This window comes from Falco biarmicus, chromosome 5 (genome assembly GCF_023638135.1).
Source record: "Falco biarmicus isolate bFalBia1 chromosome 5, bFalBia1.pri, whole genome shotgun sequence".
NCBI classification, from domain to species: domain Eukaryota; kingdom Metazoa; phylum Chordata; class Aves; order Falconiformes; family Falconidae; genus Falco; species Falco biarmicus.
Window position 1 is genome coordinate 16159145 of NC_079292.1, and position 21410 is coordinate 16180554.

At 42.1% G+C, this 21410-nt stretch overlaps 1 protein-coding gene across 2 annotated transcripts in view; it reads right to left on the reverse strand.

The window, feature by feature from the left end:
• Positions 1–21410, reverse strand: part of LHFPL3 (LHFPL tetraspan subfamily member 3) — a 252144-nt gene that overhangs the window by 62941 nt on the left and 167793 nt on the right. For both annotated transcript variants that reach the window (XM_056339537.1, XM_056339538.1), the window contains exon 2: positions 16973–17209. In XM_056339537.1, coding sequence (XP_056195512.1) covers positions 16973–17209 — 237 coding nt within the window. The remainder of the gene's footprint in view (positions 1–16972; positions 17210–21410) is intronic.

Below are 21410 nucleotides of genomic sequence, written 5' to 3' on the forward strand. Positions count from 1 at the left end.
GTCACCTTGTCCCCCCCAGCATCGTTGTCCTTCCATCACATCCTGCCCTGCTCGCTATATATAGACACACCTCACCCCCTGCATTTGCCAGAGAACTGCAAGTTGGTTTGGGACATACAGCTGCGCCGTGCAGACGCAATGCCTGCAATGCCACTTGGTCTTCTCCATCTGAGTAGGATGAGATTTGTGCTGTTCCCTCTCTGGCTCTCCCTTACGTTGTTTGAACAAAACAGCACCTTCTTTCAGCTTCCTCAGTTTGATGAAAGTTATTTTTAGCAAATTCTTTTTTACAGTAATATGCACTTTTATTGATCCTTATGAGGAATTCCAACCATTTTAGATGTGTTAATTGAAAAAGCCTTATAGAAGATGCTGGAGGCAAGCAACAGTGCTGGAGCCTCTGCAGAACAGATGGGGAAACTGAGGCACAGAATAGTTATGTGCTTTTTCCAAAGTCCCACAGAACTGGAAACAGTCTTTTCACTGTCCACGCCTCTCTTCTGGCCTCAAGGTGAGGACAGATTCTAGCCTCCTCTTGTTCTGCTTTTTGGGTGCTTTTGAGCAAAAATACAGTGCTCATTTTTAATCCAGCCAACTGTAGTTATTCCAGCACTGAATTACTTCTTCCTTTCCTGCACCTAACTGTACTTCTTTTGATTGCAGAGGGTGAGACAAGCCCTTGATGAGGCAGACTGGGTAGTGATGCTGGGGGACACTTGGTGTTTGTTCATCACACAAAATGACACAACTCAGAGCACCCTGTGCAGCTGCCTCTGCCTGAAAGGGGGGATGCAGCTGTGACGGGGCTATTTCTCTGCTCAAGGCCATAAATTCTGCACACCAACAGGGTTTCTTATCTTAGGCAGTGCTGCAATAACACAGCTATGAGACTGTGAAGACCTGAGCCAGGCTCTGCCCTGTGTCTGCGTGGGTTGCTGTGAGCTTAGGGAATTTGTGCATTGTGCTCCATTAGGCGATACACACACGGCCAAAGACAAAAATACCTAAAATGCTCCTTTCCAGATGGAAACAGCATCTCAGCAACATCCAGAGGGAAATGACCAACAGAAATTGACATGCAGAGACCAAACCAGCAGCTCAAAGCACGTTCTCTTGGCACGAGGTGCTGTGTGGATATTAGCTGAGTCCTAAACCCAATACGGCTGTGTCAGCTCAACCCTGTGCTGACGTGCGTCGCCTCTGGGCCCAGTGCTGGTATGGAGCCATGCTGCTGCAGCTGCTTCCAGGCCTGGAGTGAACAGTGTCCCTTAAGGGCCAGTACCTCCAAACCCATCACGTTGCCACAGTGATGCTGTGACCTCCTTCCCTCTCAAGCTAAGGGAGGCACGTGCATGGAAGAATATGCTGCCACAGGCCAAGTTTAGATGTACCTAACGCTCTCCTAAAACTGTCTCAGCATGCAAAGTAACTGAATTAAGATTCTTCCCTTGGGTACCATCAACTTTGCATTCTACCCATCTTTTTTTTTGGATGTTTTGAACTGGCAGTTACAATCTGACTCCGGGTTGATCTCTAGGTTTAGCCAGCTGGACAGAGGATAATGAGGTTCTTGTTTCAGGAGAAGAAAACTGTCTTCAGTTTTGTTAGAACAAAGATTACAGACTTGATTCAGATCTTGCTCACACTGCTGTGAGAGTTGAAGTAGTTTGTTGCAGCCACAGCAGAGATCAGGAGATGGAGGTTTATCATAGGCGTTCACTCCACTGGCAAAAGTCCACTCATGCCCCACACTGTCTGTTGGAGGTGCTGGGTGTGGGTTCAGCCTAAAAGGTGACTGAAGCTGGGACGGAGCTGCCAGATGTAGTATACCCTTGTGCAGTGCCGGTGAGGCTGCATGCTAATGGCACATGCTTATATCCCACGTTTTCATCAGTCATAACAAGAGAAACACTGCATCTTCAAAACGCTGAATTTCCCAGACCAGCTCTTCTCTCTCTTTTTAAAGGAAATTGCTGCAAAGTGTTGATCAACAGTTATTTGTGAATATAGCTTTTTGCTTATCTACAGACCACTTGTACTGTGGGCATTGCTTGCCTACTGCTCATTAGAAGTAGTTAGTATGTGTTTTCTGGAAGCTAGAAGAATTTCCCCAGAAATTCTGAATTCTGAATTGCCCGTGGTCCATTCAGTTTGTCAGCTGCAGCAAATGTCATGTCTTCAATCAGTATTGTAGACTTCCTCTCACGAACCAGGTATCATAAGCCCTGGTAGCACTTGGCACATTCAAACTGTAATCTGTAGATGAGAATTGATTATTTTGTATGCACCGACCTTCAGGAAAGTTTCTTACAGAGGCTGCTGAAATGATAGCATCTCCTAGGAAGATTATCATCAGTGGAGGCAGGTTGGTTGGTTCTACCTTGTTTATCTTTGGCTGAACAAGGGAACAAATTCTCCGAAGCACAGCCTGAGATCTTATCAGCCAGAACTTAATAGGCAGCACCGGTTCCCCAGCACGTTTTGTGAGCTGTCCCCACAGCAGAGCTCTGGATGAAAGGTACTGGCCATGCCTGTGTTGCAAATATTTTTAAGTATGGCTGTTCGGTAAATAACCAATTTTTCAGTTCAATGGCTGAAGCAAGCAGTGGAAAATAATAGTTTGGGGCTAAACTGAAACAGAATTTTTCAGTTTCTTTTGAAAAAATGGGGTTCCCACTACTTCCTATGGTATCTTTTTTTCTAAAGTTAAACCAAAATATTTCATTAAATACTTTGTGAGTTATTTAGATACTTGAATAACCTTTTTCTTGGTCAGTTTTAAATAAGCCTAATGTTGCATGAGTGGTACAAGGAATCAGTGAAGCCCGGCTTTCAGTGCCCCCCTCCTCCTACACGGCCAGAGTACAACGACCCAGCTCCTTTGGCACAGCCCCATGACACTTCCATAGCAATACCCTGTCTGCTTTTCCATTCATGCACCTTCTGTCTATGATACCTGTGTTTCTCATGTCCTTGGTTCCTTCACTAGTACTTCCAGCTCCCTTCACACCCCAGACCTTTCCAAATTCCCATGCTTCCCACATGCTCCCAGATGTCTCTTACAGCTTCTCTCCTACAGGACTCTTGGCTTCATTCCACTTTCCCTACACTTTTTTATATATCTCTCTCTATATCTACATATATACACACACAAACATATATGTACAGAAATACTGCTTGCCTTGTTTCCTATGTACTCTAGCTGACTTTACTGAGCATGACAGATGATCAAGAAAAGGCCGACAGTGCAGAATATCTGAAATGAGATTTGTGCTGACTTGGTCAGCTAAAGTGCTGTTAAGCACTGAATCTCCTGGCTTTCTCTTAGTGAGTTCACTAGCTAATGCTCTCTTTTTATCCAGCCACTGATCTTCAGAATACTTTTGGGAGTTTGACATTTTTACAGTGTTAGCCTTTGTTAAATTTTGTTGAAATTGGACAACACGTTTGAAAGTTATTAGGGAGAAGAACTGATAAACAGGTGGGCAGATGAGCAATGTAGTTTCATAAAGAAATTATTTTGATGGAGAAGTAAGAAATTTTTGCCTTCAGTTATCAAAATAAGATGTATTAACATAAAAAAAAAAATCCAACTAAAGCAAAGCATTAAATTCAACAGCCATCCATTAAAAGGCTTTGTTTCTTGAAATACTCTTGCTCATTGCAATTGCAGTTTGTCAAAAAAGGCTCTTTAACTAGGTTTGGGTTGATTTGACATCTAGCTGGTACACATCATGCCATAAGGAATCATGGCAACATTGCTGAAACTAAAGTCCAATTTCTGAATATATTGATTGTTGTTGAAAAAGTCCTTCTATTTCTCTGAGGACAGGAAAATACAACAATCAGAAATGTCATCCTTGCTACCAACTCTGAAAGTATATGAATTTAACTCCAGGACTTGGACAAGTTGCAACTCTGAACAGTTGAACTCAGAACTCTGAACTACATACAGTTCCTTTACTTGTGTTATCCAAATGTGTAGTGCAGCGTGCAAGCGCATGACCTGCCACTGTAGTGCCAAGACTGGTTTGCCTGTCATCGTCTTTTTAAAAGCAACAATATTCATGCAGTCCTGGAAGGACGGGAGGGCCATCTATTCATTGCTGTAAGGCAAAATTTCTTTCTTTAAATGAGAATGCAAGTTAAAAATCAGATTACCCAAATTGGACAGTGTAGCACAAAAGGAGGACTATTTTTATCTTAAATATCTCATTATGTTCCTTGGGAATTGGGAGCTAATCTTTCACCAGAAAATGGCAGACAAAGCAAAACTGTAATCACTGGAGACTGAATTTCTTAAAAACCTAGAGAAAGAAGTGTCAAATACTAGGTTAATTCACTTCACTAATTCAATAAGATTCAAATGGCAAAGTAGACTGGGAATGCCAAGAGACTGCTGTATTTTCCAAGGCAGATACAAACCATCCTTTTGACTTTTGGCTCTACCATATAGCCCTGCCAAAGTGCATCAGCTCTCTCCTAAGATATTCACACCACACCCATCTCCATCATGTGCCCAGTCTGAAGTCTGTAAGGACAGAGAGCTTTGGCTGGAACTCTTTTTTGGAGAAAAAGAAAAGTTTACCACCTCTGGAAGAAGGGTCAGGCAACTCAGGAGGCCTATAAGAATGTCATGAGGTTACACAGGGAGATTAGATAGGTGAAAGCCCAGTTAGAACTCAGGCTGGCTACTGACATAAAAGGTAACAAAAAATATTTTTACAAATGCACTAGAAACAAAAGGAGAGTCAAGGATAATCTCCATCCTTTATTGGATGTGGGGCGGTGCATGATATATACTAGATTGACAATCTGATTTTCAGAGATTTCAGAGGCATGTCTAGGTGAATTCCGATTCTGGAGTTAGGTAAGCCATAGCTAAAGTTAGGAGTTTAGTGATGAAGGCATCCAAAAGTAAGTATGTTCTCCATTCATTTCTGAGTCTCCCTAGTTAGAATGTTTGCTAGGACAGGGTTAAGATATATGTATTTTTTTTGTTATTGGCATCCATCTACTATTAGTTGAGCAGAAACCAACATTTTTTTACATACTTCAGCCATCAGGCATCCTCCAAATTTAATTTTCAGTCAGTTTTCATCAAATATGCGCTATATTTTAGTCAATGATCTAGAAATGAAAAGTACCAAGTATCTCAAACTGTCAAAGCTAGCCAGTTCACAAATTCCACTCTTGGAAAAAAGGCACAAAACATTAACTAGACTGGACAAGTGATAAATTGCTGCATTCTTTTCCTGTAAAAAAAAATGGAATTGGTCAATGCAGCAGGCTTTGATCTGAGTGATAGCTATAACAGCCCATGTATACTTACTACATGATAACATTCACCTCCTCTCCCCAAGCAGGCTGAGTGACAATGCCATTTCTAATGCTTTTACTGTTAAAGTTTAGAAAGTGATACTAGACATACGTTAAAAAAACCCAACCAACCAACCAACCAAAAATCCCTTTAACTTCTGGTTTTCATCTGCTTAAATGATGATATAATATTTTTTCTGTAATTATGAACATATAAACTATGAACACCTTATCCTGGGATTATGAAAGCTGAAGGGCTGAAATAAAAGCAAAATAAAAGAGATTTGCTTAGCAAATGGGAAATAAATACATGCTGTACGAAAAGAGAGGGGAGAAAGGCAGGGAAAAGCAAGAAAGAAGAACCAAGGTGGAACTGAGGCACAGCCCAGGAAACCTGACGGGAAAAGAAAATGGAACTTTTAATATTGTTTATAATAAAACCCTAGTTTGAAAGAGATTATACTTTCTCTCTCTGCAATGTTTTGCATAAGAGTCTTAATTTATGTCAGAAGAAAACGTTAACTATAGGTCTAGACAAACACAGGCTGATAACTGTGATTTTGATGGAATGCAGAGCTTTAGAAAATATTCTGAAGAATAACGGGACAAAATGTAATGTGGGTTTAGCATGGAGAGATGGTACTGGACTAACCTGTCAGGTTTTCAGTGTTATATTAAAAAAGAATCTAAGTAGTAAATATAGTGCCATAGCGGGGACTGACATCACTGGCTACCAGAATCTCTCCCAGTGCTTACCCCATTTCCCTACCGTGGTAACTGTTCCTGTGCTCCCAGTGCTCTGAAGGGTCCTGCATGTTCCCAATATTCATACATGTACAAATATCTGTGTTTCAAGGCTTGGAAGAGCACTCTACAGAAGGCACTCTGTGAAGTGATAAGCACAAAAGCTGAGAGGATGGCACCACTGAAAGCATGTGTGCTCACATTCATAGGCATAAAGTAACGATTTAGGTGGAAAGAGAAAGACTATGAAGATGCCACTAACCCTTTCAGGCAAACCAACAGGACCCAGACTGCTGGTTGTTCTGTTTTCCTGCTGGAACTCACAGCACCGTTCAGGACTCCCTTCCTGGACTTCTCTTTATATTTCTTTCTAAGTCAGATCTAGTCTTTGCCTAGAAATGGGGAGAATTGGTCCCTTCCAAAGCAGACAGCCTGTGAGAGCCAGAGACCCAAGCACTGGCCCTTGGACTTCCTCTCTGCACCCAGCTCCAGCTTCTCCAGCGGTTCCCAGATTGTTCTTTCAAAAACACTTTCCATAGTACAGAGGATAAAGGTCAATATTATCCTATCCACAGATGTTTTTTGAGGCTGAAATTGGGTGAGCACATATGCTGCGTCTACCTGCAAGGGCATTAACTGCACTGAAAAGCAATGGATGGGCTTGAGCTGGACTTAGGGAAGAAGGTGGCACCTTGGCAAATTGTGATCAGGATCTTATATTTGTGTCTGAGTATGACTTTACTACCTCTAACCTTTGTAAGAACTGCTTGACAGATGAGCACACACAGCCTCAGATGCCAGCTGCTCACTAGCATATAAATGATTGATCAGTGTATAAACCTGCTGATCTTCTGGCATCATTGTAAACACACAACTTCTAATCATTTCAGAGCCCTTTTAGGGAATTATTTAAGATAAGCTTGTCAGTCCTCTTCAGGACAACAGTTGGGCTGATGGTTATATGGGAAGATATATTGTATTTAATAACATGTCATCTTTGTCCATATGGGCTAAGAATTAACATCTACAGAGCAGGAGGAAGCATACTTCTAAAACTGCAGCAGAACAATGGAGGGCAGTTTTGCTCTTTAGATAGCTATTGCCTCTGCTTTCGAAGTGCTGAGGCCACGTGACACTAAAAGCTCAGAGGTTTTCAACTATCGTTTTAAATTCAACAATTAAATGCTGCAGGCTAGATCTGAAAGGGCACAGAAATGCAGCCTTAACGCTGATACAAATTTTTATTCTCCCAAGAAAAGTTGCTCCTTAACCATTTGGCATTACTTCTGTCCATGTTGCCAAATCCAGCATTTCCATTAAAGATGCAAGTACTGTGTTTTTGTCACTGTCTTCCTAAGTACGTCACTTTTATACTTTGCCAGCATGGCTTCTGTACCAAATTCCTATCAACTCTTTGACGATGTTTTCTTCTCCTTAACATTTGAAACCCATCGAATGATTTCTAGTAGACTTGCACTTTTTCTAGTAGACCAATATTTGTCTCAGGATATATGATGCCTGAACTTTATTGCTTTTTCAGAGTTTTATTTGCAAGGGGTCAGCCACTTGTTATTGTCAGTGCTATGATAATTTTTCAAAGGAAATGTAAATGTATTTGATACATGACAAACATGAAAACACCTGAAAAATTTTGCTTGAAACTGTGCTCAAGGATTAGCGTAAGATTCATAACAGTTTACAAAGCGTATGAGTTGCTCTAATGAATTCAGTTTACTCCCACCCTCTAAAATTTTTACTGATTTCACAGGATGAAAAAAAAAACCAACCACAACTGCATAATCATGTCCAACATGCCCAGCGGAAAAACTTTGAGGATTTTGGTTCAATAATCTATCAAAAAATTAAAAGAATAGTAGTAAACATTTTGTATAAGGTGAGCTGATTTTAGCTATGTCAATCTAATTTTGTTTCTGAATGTGGTCTTTTTGAAGTCACCACTAAATAAGCCAAGGAACTAAAATATGTGGGTGCCCTAGTCTGGACCTGTCCCAGGGCCAGGGTTCCCAGGGATCCAGGGAGAGGTCAGTGGGAACGACAGACTAGAGTCCACCAAGCTTGTCGTTCAGGAGAAGATGAGGGACTCAACAGAAAGTACTTACCAACTGTGGAAGTGCTCCAGAAGTAACATGAACAGTTTTAAGGTTCTAGAATAAAGCCATATACTAATGACTGGCTAAATAGAGAGAATCTACACTGCCAGCATCCAACAGGTTAACTTTTACTTGTTACTGTGTAAGTGGTCTTGGATGTCACTTGTAACAGAAACCAGGAAGAGACAGATATCTCAAATATCTCATTAGGTATGACTTACATGCCTCATTGAATATAACTTTGGGAAACAGGGCTGTTTGCCTTGCTGTCATTTGGATTTTTTGGTAGCTCCTTTATTCTAGAGCTACTGACAACATTGTTGTATGTCCAGAAAGGAAGAGGTTACCTGCATTTTTTTTCCAGGTGGTTTTTTTTTTTTGCAGATAGAAAATGATCCTGGCTTTATGAAACTGCTGAAGAAGAGTCACAAAAAATTCACTGTAGAAATGAGGTAATGAAAGTAATGACATTTTAAATCATGAGAAAGATTTCCAAGAAAATTACTGGAACTTGCTTCAAGAAGGAGCAGTTACACCTCAGTTCTACAGGCTTCCTCTGTGTGTGAGGACAAGGCAAGTTGGTATGAACAGCCCAGGCAGCTCTCTCAAGTGGCAGGATGGCTGGGCAGCAGAAATGTCCTCTAGATCAGCTGTTCCCAGTCACAGTCCAGATTCTTGGCGCAAACCTGCCTTCATTATTTAGTCTGCATTAACACTTTGCCCAAAAACATTCATGCAAGAGCTGCTGAGTCATGAGCTCACCCATTCTCTGCTGTTCCTCCTACAAACGTGGCTCCTGTCAATAGGGAAGAAGGTGTGGATAGTGGGGTGTGATAATCTTTGTGTGTGACCAGCCCTACCTGGAATGAAACACGTCAGCTACTTCCCTTCTATACATCTATGTATTGTGAAATATCCTTTTTTTTTTTTTTTTTTTTTTCCCAAACTTCAAAACACCGTTTCTAATGCAGCTACTAGCAATGACATAGTTGGACTCGTTGCCTTCTAACTCAGTAAATATGGTCTTGCTTGTAACAGGCCATAGGCTTCCTTTTAAGTAAACACCACGGGTCTCCAGATCTGTCCAGGCTTTGTATGGACTTGTCTTGACCAGCCCGGAGAACTGTCTGTAGCTTGTAACAGCACTGTCTAATGACTTCATTCCCCATTCCCATGGATCATGCTACTCCACTTGGTAATGTTCAACCCCTCTGTGGCTTGCTGCCCTACAGAATTTTTGGCTGAGCACACAGCCCATACAATGCACTGAGTTCCCTATACCGCTTAAGAAGCATTTTTTGAGGCTGCCTAGCTTTTTGCTACCAGCATGCCTTAATTCCCCATACTTGGCTCCTCAGATCATGAGCTCATTAAACAGAACGATAACTTCTTTCACCGAGATACTGCATGGCACTCCTTACAGAGTGTAGCAGCAAGTGGGATCCATCTTTCTACGAGACAGAAAGCAGTTCACTATGTTTTTCCTTCATTAATCAGTGGGGAACTAGGACTCTTTATTCATGGTCTCCAACTTCTTCAGTTAAGTAATTAATGCATATGTTTATGACTAGTTTTACTTTCTCATTACAGAAAGTAGAGCTGGAAAGGAACTGTTGGATCAGCTGATGTATCAATCAGCTCTGCTGCAAGATTGACCTTTATTTAATAAGTTATTTTAATCAGCTTTAAACTTTTAGTTTTGATGCCTCATTTGCCTTCCCTTAAGAGTATCATCATTTAGCGCATTGCTAAAGTAGTTCCCTGATAAAACACTTTTATTAGGGTTTAGTCTTGGAATATATACTTTAATAATAATTCCACCACATTTACCTTTTCTAATTCACCTTTCATGGCTGAACCACAATATACCTTATCAACAAGGTTAGTCTCATTCCTCCCCATTTAAAAGACAGAGAAATGGAGAAATTAAATGTTAGATCCAAGCTCATTAAGAGAACCGGGAATCAAACTCAGCTATTCAGAACACCTCTCCAGGGCTTTTGCCTTACTGCCACTCAATACCAGTAGAAAAATCTAAGCACCTTCTCACATGCATATGCATGTGCTTCTCACATGCTTGTAAACATGAAAGTAGACATTTTCAAAAGGGTGATCTGGAAGTGCCTTCTAAGCCTGTATCAAAGAACCTCAACTTCTGGTCTCACTTCTCAGTTTCTTCCCTTCAGTTTCTACTAAAATGTCCAAAATACTTCGATCTTCTGCCTGCCTTAGTTTGAGGATGTTCTCTCCTCAAGTTGGAGGTGCTCAGGCTTCCAGCCTTCTCTTAACAGCATGCTGTAGACGGCTGTGGAGGGGGGAGCCCAAAAATCCAGTGGCTGGAGCTGTTGGATACCTTGGGCATAGATCCTACAGCAGTGCTATGAGAATCTTCATCCTGGAGAGATTCAGTTTCCTCTGACACCAAACACAACAAAATCTCCATGTTTATCTTTGTGTTTTCTCTCTTAAAAATATTATTTATATAGTTGAAATCATAGGCAAATGGTTGCCATGATCTAAAGAAGGAAATTTTGGGGAAAAAATTTTATAAAAACATCTGCTATTTTGGCTTCTAGTTGCAGGTTTCTAGATTAAATGTGTCTTGTACTACCTGCCTACTGTTCTTGTACTCAGAGCTTCTTGTAGCTCATTGTGGAGGTGATACCTGAAGGAAAATAGGTTGCAATTAAACAAAGAAATAAACAACTGGAGCTAATTGCAGTGATGCTATGATAGATGAAGGACTTGTCAGTTGAAACTGAAAGAGAACATGTGAGCTTTTCACAGCTGTGACAAGCTGTTCTTGGCTGACATGGCAGAGAATCATGTTTAGAAGCTAGAAATGAAGCCCGGGAATTCCCAGCCTGGAACCTATGGCTGTAGGCTTCAAAGAAGAGCCTGATTTTGCTTTTGAAAAGCAGGGTACTTAAATACTTCTCCCCTGAGGCAAGAACATAAACCTTTTGACCCAGTTCCACTTTCCTCTGGCCAGCTGCAGCCTGGCAAGTGCATGTGGTGGGCTGTCTATAGCAATCCATCACAGAACACTCCCCAGTGAGTTTCTTCCACATTTCCCTTCTCAAATGGAAATTCAAGTGGCCAAGCTGGTTCTGAGTTCAAAGTCACCGTAAGTGATTTGAACATGGAGCCACACACCGAGGCAGCAGGAGGTTGAAGTGGGTGACTCTTGAACCCTTCAGAAAGGAAGGATCGGAGGAGAGTAGCAGACATGAAGAGCAATACCAGTCTGAAAAAGGGGAGACAGTAACAAATCCTGCGTTTTATTTTTGAAAGTATTTTTAGTTTTGAAAAGTACATGCTCACTGACATGAAAAGGTGCTTTTTGTGTTTCAGGAGGAGTCAGAGAGTACACAACTTTACAAAAAAGCGACTATATAAATTTATTGGTTAGAGAACATGGATATACATGGTGTTCTGACAGGATTTGTACTCTATTACTACTGGGGCTATATGTGAAAACTTAAATCAGGTACCAATACTCATGTTTATTTACCTAGCTTTGAACATCTTAGCCTGAATGTTTGTGAGCGTATGCCAGGAGAATGACATGCTGATAAGCAGGGCTTTGCAATTTTGCAGCGGTTTTGCACGTGTTGTGGTCTGAGCTATTCTTTTGAAGAATGACAGCTGATGCACACTCTGTCATGTAGTTCTTTGATGGGACAAGAGTGCTGCTGCCCCCCTGTCACTCAGCTTCAGATACTAGGGCTTTTGCAGATGGTTTTCTGTTGCAGCAGCAACCACGTGGGTAGACTGTTCTTGTTTACAGAAGATGTTTCTCTAGCCAAAGATGCACAAATCTCTGTGCAAGACTATTTTTTTTCTTTTACAGAAAACTGCTTTGTCACCAAGAAGCAACTTTACCTGAGCTTCTATCTTTAAATGTGTTTATTCTGCAGTGACTGCAGCTCAGGCAGATGTATGGAGCCAGCCTTCAACAACCTGGATCAGGCCCTGACAATACTGCTATGGAGAATAATGAGGGTGTAAATGTCAACCAACTGTCAAGTCCCGGGTTGGGCAGCTTTCTGCAACATCATTGTTGGGAGCAATGTGGTATAGTTTGAGTCCACGTGAGCTGCAATCACTGCAAGGTAGATGAATCCTTCAAATCTCCTGTCTAGCTCCCAGCTCCTTTTATCTGTTTTGGCCCTGGGCTTGTAACTCCAGGAAATCTTTTGTGCAAATTGCTTATCTGTGACCATATGGGCCCCAACAATGAGTCAATTGTTAAACATAAACACCTTGTGAAGCTGTTCTACCCATCAGAAAACCCACAGCTGTCCACAAAGTGCATCACCCACCTGCTCTGACTGCTAAGGATAGTTTCTTCTAAACTTGTATTTTTCACTCATAATGCAGACAATATTACCACTTTCTACCATAAAAGTAATTGCCTTGCACTCTCAATTTCTTTTGGAAACTTCTCGTTTGGTCTCTTCACGCTTTGGCCAGAACTTTAATTCTATGTCATTAAGACATTACAGTTAAAAATGTTAAATTATGTCATTACACAGCACATCCAGGTTTATGTGTGATGTTGATGGCTCACTCAAAATGGCATTGATGAAGCTTAAAGCTAAGATGGATTCTAACTATTTGTTATCACCCTGCACGCCATTAGTTTAATAACATACAGGCCTTCAAAAGTCATTACCATTAGTTCCTATAAATTAAAGAAAACCATGTAATACTGTTCTCTCCCCTCCTTTTGCTAGTGGCATAAACATAATAGGAAAGTCTTTGTAAAATACCTTTTTTCTTCAAAAGATGATTTTTTAAATGAGAAAGGGACAGATTGTTGTGTAAAATTTGCATGATTAGGAAACTGCATTAAATAGATTATGACCTGAAGAAAGTCTGCTAAATTTGAATTATATTTCTCAGATGTGAAACCTGCATGGTAGTTTACTCTTACACCTAAGCAAATAAGAAATGAGTAAGCACTATTTTTATCATGTAGTGAAAAAAGGAAACTTTCTTTTATGGCAAAAATACATCCATCTTCTGCCACGAATAATTTTAACAGTCAAATTCCTTACTTACAAGCATTCATTAACCTATGGAAAAATACAGAACTGTAATCATCAAAAGCACAGAGCAGGTGGACACTTCAGCATAGTAAGTCTACAGAGAAGTACAGCTTGCTCTTTTTCTGTCATCTTCTCACCTTTTTACCGTCTTGTTGCTGCTTATACTTTTAACTGTTTCCTTTCACCAATGCTCAGAAACAGCTGTGCCGGGTACTCGCACAGCCACCGCAGGCTCTCATTAATGAGCCTGTGGGAGCTGATCTGCAATGAAGCCTCCAGACAGAACTATTACCTGATTAAGAAAACATCTGCCCAGCTGATCATTGGCTAGTCATTTCTTGTTCTTGAAGGATTTTCCACATACATGAACTCTGTTGTGACTCTTATACTTAATTTATTGTTTCTTCCCCTCCGCTGAGCTACCACAGAATGATATCTACGTGCATGGGACTAATGCCCTTGCAGCAGAGGAAGAGCTGCCAGGGCAAGCGGAGGTTCCTCTCAGGTACAGTGTTGGTTGCTCCCCAGGCAGACTCTTCCAAAAAGCAATGATGGAGCCATGACTGTCCCTTAAAGGAACACCTTAGCCATCCCAGGACATCCCTTGGCCATCCCAGGCCTGTGACCAAAGGGCATCCCCACCACCAAGGGGAAGGAGTCCCTGAGGTTCCACCCAACAGACAGCCCTGACAATCCAGCCACATTTTTTTGCCCCTTGGAAGACAGCAGCAGCACAGGCACTCCTCCTTGAGAAAGGGATGCTCCTCATCCATACCTGCCAATCTAGTAGCAGGAGCCAGCACAAGCCTGGAGACAGATCTCACATAGATGAGGAGGGGGAAGAAGTGATGGGGGGTGTTTAATCTTCATGGTTACTGGTTATGAGGGCTTTGACTTCACATTGTAAGAGTAGCTTGGGAGGCTGAGGATGGTATTGCTTATACCCTTAGTCTTATTTTCTTGTCTATACGAGAGGCATGCTAATGATATTTGCATATTTCAGTATTTTCCCATCCTGACCATTTCCCAGAGGCGCATGGATACCCTTCATGTGGACTAATGCTGCAGTATCTCTTAACCTGAAAGGGGATAAGGGGATGTAGTTTATGGGGTAAGTGTCAAAGCTCTCATGCATGTGCAGTGTGTGCCAGGGGTGCAGACTGGAGGTTGTTTGGTGCCAGCTCAAGGACAAGCATTGGCCCTAACATTCTACCAGCTTCTTCATCATTATGGTGTAAGTAATCAACACCTCCTCTAACCACAGACCACTGCCCCAAACTGATCACCTGAGCATGCAGCCAGTGACCACCAGGATTACAAAACTTGCCTCATAATTCTGGCCACATGAACCCAAAATCTTCCTCCTAAACATCGTTAAATAACTTCCAACTGCAAAAATACGTGAACACTACCTACACATTCCAGTGCATATTTCAGAGTGCAAACTTTTTGGCAGGAACCTCTCCTTGCTTTGCAGGGACCATGCTCCAGAGCCCTGCTCCATCAGCACGGTGTTGGGGATGGCAAACTGCAGCCTGGCCAGTAGAGATCGGAGACCACAGGAGGGAATTAAGTGCTCCTGCCTTGTTGCTTACTAGGTTGCAAGCAGGCTTTTCTAGTGTCCAAAAGGCCAGAAGAAGGACTGATCTCTGGCCAGCAAAGGGGAGAGCTGGTGCTCTGCTGGCACTGGTACCTGCCATGTCCCCATGCCACCCCTGCCACCGCTGTATTCTCCTGGGACTCCTCTGGGGCTACAGCTGTGCCTGGCAGCAACACATGTAGGTGCAGAAAAGCCAGGGAGCTGCAGGGGAATTTAGACTTGCCCTGTCATTCCTTAGCAGAAGCTTTTTGGGACAAGAGGGGAGAGGATGTCTTTTTTAGAAGGCAAGTTGCCGTTTTCTCTTTTCATTTGAAAGATAAGTTTAAAAAGTGGTGAACATCAGGCTTGACTGGGCAGGGGAAAGTGGGGTGGGTCCCTTTTTGTTGAGTTCTGATTTGCTTTGTAGCTAGTGGTATGGTATGTTTCTGTGTTTAATCAAGGAAAATTAGCTGTTGAATGATTTTGTCTGACATGCTGAGGACCAAATGTTCTGGCAGGAGCTTGTGCCAGCGATGTGAGAGGTGATGAGTCTCCAGAAGCTGTTTTTTGCTCATAAGGTGCCAAAACAGATGAGGTTTTTTGATACAAGTAGTTGTCGGGTTCATGAGCTTTGTATGGTATAGACAAATCAGACACGGTGCTGATGCCAAAAACACTTGTGGCATAGCTGTGAATGCCCTTCTGGTAAGTATTTTAAGTTTCAAATGCAGATGAGTATTATCCTTACAGAAAAGGGCTACAGGGACAGTTCTTGAAACCGATGGCCTCAGTTTACCTGCAGAACAGATGTACACATGCAATTGCAAGCAACACACACTTTCTTTAACCCACAACATTAGCAGGCTCTAACAAGGTCTGGAATTGTGTGTGAAGTTCAATCTTCAAGTCCATTTATCTTTGGGCTGAGTGTGCTGACTGTCTGCGATTCAGCAAGCTGGGGCCACTGTACTGGTGCTTTCAGATATACGGATAATGGTTCTTCTGGAGCAGGACTGAGGCCAGCTATTTTTGTACAACACAGGCTGCCAAACAGCTTTTGATTTCCAATCCAGTGGTGAAGGGCTCCTAATATCTTTGCTATTATTAGAAGCAGCCTACAAAATTGCATAGGTGGTGGATGTGCTGAATGCAGAATCCTGCACTAGAGGACACTCGGTGAAACTAGTAGGGGATCACTTTGAAACAGATAAAATAAAGTACTTCTTTAGCAGTCAGTAGTGAGCCTCAGGAACTTGCTGCCACACAGCACTGCAGAAGCCAACAGTTATCAGCAGCTTCAGAAAGGATTAGACAGATCCAGGGACAACAGGCCCATTACAAAGACAAGGCAATGTGCCCTCTGTGGTATCTGTCACGTCAGATACACAGCTGTGGGTGCTGGGGGAGCAAAAGGGGAAGGGGCCCCAGAAATCAGCCAGGCTTGCACACACTCACCCAACAGCATCTCCCCTCTCGCAACTGCATGACCAACTGCTGGCCTGAGCCAGTTTCATGTTCTAAATCTAGAAATGTGTTTTATCCCCAACTCACTGCATGAATATTCAGTTACTACAGCATCCTAGATTCCCATGAGCTGACTAATGAGCTCAAAGCAACACAATCAAACGAGAACTAGGATTCCTCTTCACTGCTGGCTCTGATCCTTAGTCCACTGGTGCTTGGCTGTATAGGCAGCCCCGTTACATAGCTCACAGCCCATCTCCCAAGCCAACACTCCCCCCCCTTACTGTGTACTGTGCTAACACAAATGCCGCATTACAGCCATTCACATTATAATGCAAAATCCTAAAGGAACCAAATGAACAAATTTTGCATGGGGTACAGAAAAAGATGGAAATTGTGAAACTTAAATGCTAATGAAATAATGTACAAGTGAGTAACACAAAACCAATACCATCTACAGCTCTAAATACTATTAAGAAAGTCATGCATAGTACAGCAATTACGGCAATTTCGAGCATTCTTAGACTTTGGAGGCTGAAAAACAAAACTTCCTCTGCCCCTTGCACTTCTTCTTTCCCAGCAACTTAGGAAGCAAGCCAGCATGCCAACTTTGAAGTATAAAATAAAATGAAACCAATAATTGATTTTAAGCAAATGCCCCCTAGGCCACCCAATAATAGTGTTTCTAAAAGCAGTCCTACCTTTGTTTTCCAACTTGAGCTCCTCTGCTAGCAAGCTGTCTTGTCTGTTGCCAAGCACAAATGCCAGAAATGAGAGGATCAGGGCATCCAAGATTCCAATAATCGCCAGGATATATGCCCAGCGGACTGAACAAGCCCCCAGCGTGTACTTGTCTGTCTTTTCACCACACATCCGTTTTACCTCATCTGAATCCCAGCCATCAGGAAAAATCATACAACCCAGGACGAGACAGGCAGCTTGGAGAAAAAAGAAAAGGAGAACAATGGGATAATGAGACCAAACTTTCGTTTTGATGAGAACCTACAGAGTTATCATTAAAGCAACACACTTTTTCATTCTGAGCTTCAAAGCTAGGTTACTTAAAAACAAGTCACAGGATTATATGCTGTGATTAAGTATGTAATATAAAAACCTAAGATCCAACATCAATTGAGCACCTTGCTTAAAACCCCAGTCCTGAATCCCCAGCCAGCTTCTGTACTAGTGCAATCACATTTTCCTAGTGAGACTGATTTCTTCACTGTAATAAGAAACACTCACACAAAACAAAAGGGGAAAACAATTAATAACCTGGATATTCAGAGGAAACACTGGTTACTAACAAACCAGAGGAAAATAGAGGAAAAAAACTACTTTTCATTTCTGGTAAACAAAGTAACACAGATAGGTAACACACGTAGGTAATAGCGTGAGGGTTTGGTTGGGTTTTTTTTGTCAGTTGGCAGTACTCCTTTAACTGAAATACATTTTATGCATCAACAGGTTTGTACTCCTCAAAAACACAAGTAATGACATTGTTCTGCAAAGAAAAATAAGCTGTCAACATTGCTGTCAACTGCTGATCTGGTTTACCTGAGGAATCACCACATGACATCTCAAACATGAAAAAGCACTGATCTTTTTAACACCAAGAGAAATGAAAAGCCTCTACCTGCATGGAGAGCCAGCCGACATCAACCATCAGCTGCTCTGGGTAGGGGCAGCCGTACCATGGCGGGGACAGAGGCAGAGGGTGAACGTTCAGGTGCTCATCCATCAGCCTGTGTGACTGCTAAAAGGCTGAGCTTAATTTTTAAGTAGCAGAAATTTGGTTTTGCACTTGGTTCCAGGGAAAATGCCCTGCTGTGGGACAGCAGGTAGTGTCACGGGCCAATGTGGTTCTTGTGGAGCAAGCAAGATGGTGTGACAAGGTTTTTTTTTCCAAAAGTAACGTGCTCCATCACCCGGAGCAGAGTCAATCTTGCCCACTGGTCAGCAGTTGCTGTGATGTCCCCTGCCTGGATGGTGCCAGTGTGAGGGCTGAGCACGCACGGCTACTTGTGCCTGGCTACTCACATCTTGGGTGGGACATGTGTGCTCTTGGGCAAGAAGACCCCAAGCGTGGCCCCTGCTGGGTTCTGGGGCATGGTCATAGTCCTTGCCCCAGCATCTTACCAGCCAGGGTTTGGCCACAGCCTTGGGCTAGCCCATGACTTGCTGTTCAGACACGTCCTGTGGTCTGTGGGGAGCAGCCCTCTCTTCCTACTGGACTGTGTGCCTTGCAGTGGAGGGCACCATGACAGGGATGCAGCACCAGGGCTTCTGTCCCTGAGAGGATATGATGTGTCCTGAGGTGGTGATAGATTATTACAGAAACACACCCAAAAAAGCAAACCCATGCACTGAATGAATCTTCACTGACTTGGTCCCCACTGAGTCTCTACCTGAGAAAATCCATGGGCTGAGAAAACATGCCAATATGGCAATCTCATAGGACTGGACCAGATGTACTTCTGCACAGGACCTGGCTTCCCACTGCCTGCAGGGACTGTCACCAGGCACAGCTGAAGGAGCACAGAAAAGCACAACTTGTACCTTGTCATTTGCTTTTGGACAATGTCTTTCCCTGGGAAACCCCCATGTGGGTTGGCCCTCCTGTGAGGGGGGTGAGGGACCAGGTGGTCTCCAGAGGTCCCATCCAACCTGAACTGGTTTTCAGCAGGGAGGTGGCATGTTGGTAACAGGGGACCGAGCAGTTGGGTACCCATGGCACATTTCCTATCAGAGCAATGAGAACAGTGCACAGACACACTTCAGTGCAGCCCTTGGTCATGCTGACTGACTCGTTGCCTTCACTGAAGCAAACAACGTGAGTGCAGCACTAGCCAGGGAAATGGCAGAGGGTTGGCTTCAGTAGGGGAGGACAGGACATAAAAATTAAGTAGAACATGAACATTCTAAAAATAAACCAAGAAAATTCTAAAAATAAAGATGATGTTGAATGAGTTCATTGCTCAGGTTTTATTGCATTTAGGAGAATTAGAAAATCCATATGCTCTCAGTAACTGTCTGTACCGCCTTTTCTAACTTGGAACCAAGTGTATTTCCAGCATTAGCTCTTCTTAGTATAGCTGATGAGATACGACGGATCCTAAACCATCTTTTATAAGTTTTAATGTTATATTGGTGCATTGTGCTCTAAATTGCAGGTATATGTGCTAATTGAAAAGAATACATTGTGTGGCTTTTGGGCTTTTAAACAGTTGTTGAGCCAGACCTCTGTTTGGAAACCACAGTTTATACACCGAGTAGCCTGTGCAACCGACAGCTGCCATCGCTGTGGGAATTGCAACAAGCTCTTGTCTTTTCTGGACAACCATAAGCACTGTAATTTTACATATCTCTAATGCCCACAAAACAAAACCACACCTGCACTGAATCAATATGATGAAATCCTGGAAGAAAGATGTGAAAACAGCTCAGGAATGGCAGTTTCTTTCCGACAGCTACACAATTGCTGTAGACAAAGCCTTGAAAGCAGGTCTGCAGAAAGCACCTGATGTAGAACAAAAGCTGCACCTGAGGCATTCGACAAATTCTTCCTAAGCAGTTAATTTTTGTGAAAATATAACAGCTTATAACACTTTCAAGGACAATAAGGCTTAGAAATAAGGACAATTAGATAAGGTCTGATTTACTCAGAACATGCAGGTTTGGCAAATTGTAAGTTGCCTACTGCCTGCCTTAACTCATTTACACAATTTCACCAGATCTTCCAAAGATCTTAGAGACCAACTGTACAATAATTTGCTTTCTTGAGCTCACTACACACACTTACAGAAAGAGTATTTCTCACAGTCAACACATAAGCATTGCCCTCACACTTGTGAGGACTCCACTGAAACGGTGCAGCAAATCTGCGTATGTCTGGTGGTCATGAAAATGTCCACGTTTACCTAGGTAACCGGTGACAAAAGTTAGATTTACTATATAACAGCAACTACCAAAGCCAGTTTACTTTTATTAATTGTCCTCAAAATGAGAGGAAGCTTAACGATCAGTTAATGAACAATAGATGTGGAATTTTTCTGCTAATTGTGCAAGAATAATTAGCAAATACCAATGTCTCTGTGTTTTTTTTATTACATAGCACAGCAGACATATGTTCTTAGTATTTCCTAAACATAATTTCACTTTGTTCTTTCCTACCTAGTTAACTAAAAATATAAGTCCTTATTTCAGGAACTCAGTGTACAGCTTTCCAGCTGTATTCCTCAGATTTCCAATCAACTCATCTTTCCTGAATTCTGTTCCTGCACGCTTTGATATACTTGCTTAACTTTCTGGAGTCATTCTGTTGATTGCAGTTGGACTTCTCTCGGTAATAAGACACAGAGGTAAATGGTGGCTGAACTAGATCCCGTTGCATAAAGGCAGATATCAAAGAGGGGATATAATTATTTTCTCCTTTCTCTCTACAGTTTAGATACTTTCTACTAAACGACTGCTTGGTCAACATCTTCAGATGCAGGAATCGTAACTTACCTGTAGAGGTTAACAGAAGTAGGATTAGTCAGCCCCAAGTCTTGCCTTGCTGAGGGAATATTTTGCACTAAATGCCTTTAAGAATACGGACTTGCTCAAAAATATAAAACAGGTAATGATTCATCTATCAGCTACCAGACCAAAAAGACAGGTATAAAAACCACCTACAGATCTACTTTGTATTGCTAGAAATTTTTACCTTTTAATCCTTCTGAAAAGGATTAGATTTTTCTCTAGAAGGAAATTACTTCCAGTTTTATACAAATTTGAAAAATGGAAACCATTTTATGCAATTTCAGTGAAACTGCTAAGAGATGATTTTATAACACAGACATGGGTCCCATATCTTTTTCTGAACTTCCACTGTCCCTAATGGCAACGTGACTGAAATGGAAATGTAACAAAGGCTACCACTGTTTTACTACTACTATCCAATATATATATTCTAATAAACTGAGAAACTTTTGCATTTGGAAAGCTCACCTATTGAATGAAAAGCCTTAAATCATCAGTTCCTACAGTCTTTTTGATTCAAGTGAGGAAAAAGTTAAATCTATATTGGTCGAAGGCAGTCTTCTGTGTGTGAGCTGAATGCATTGGATTAACGCCATCTCGCTGAGCCTGCAGACAGCC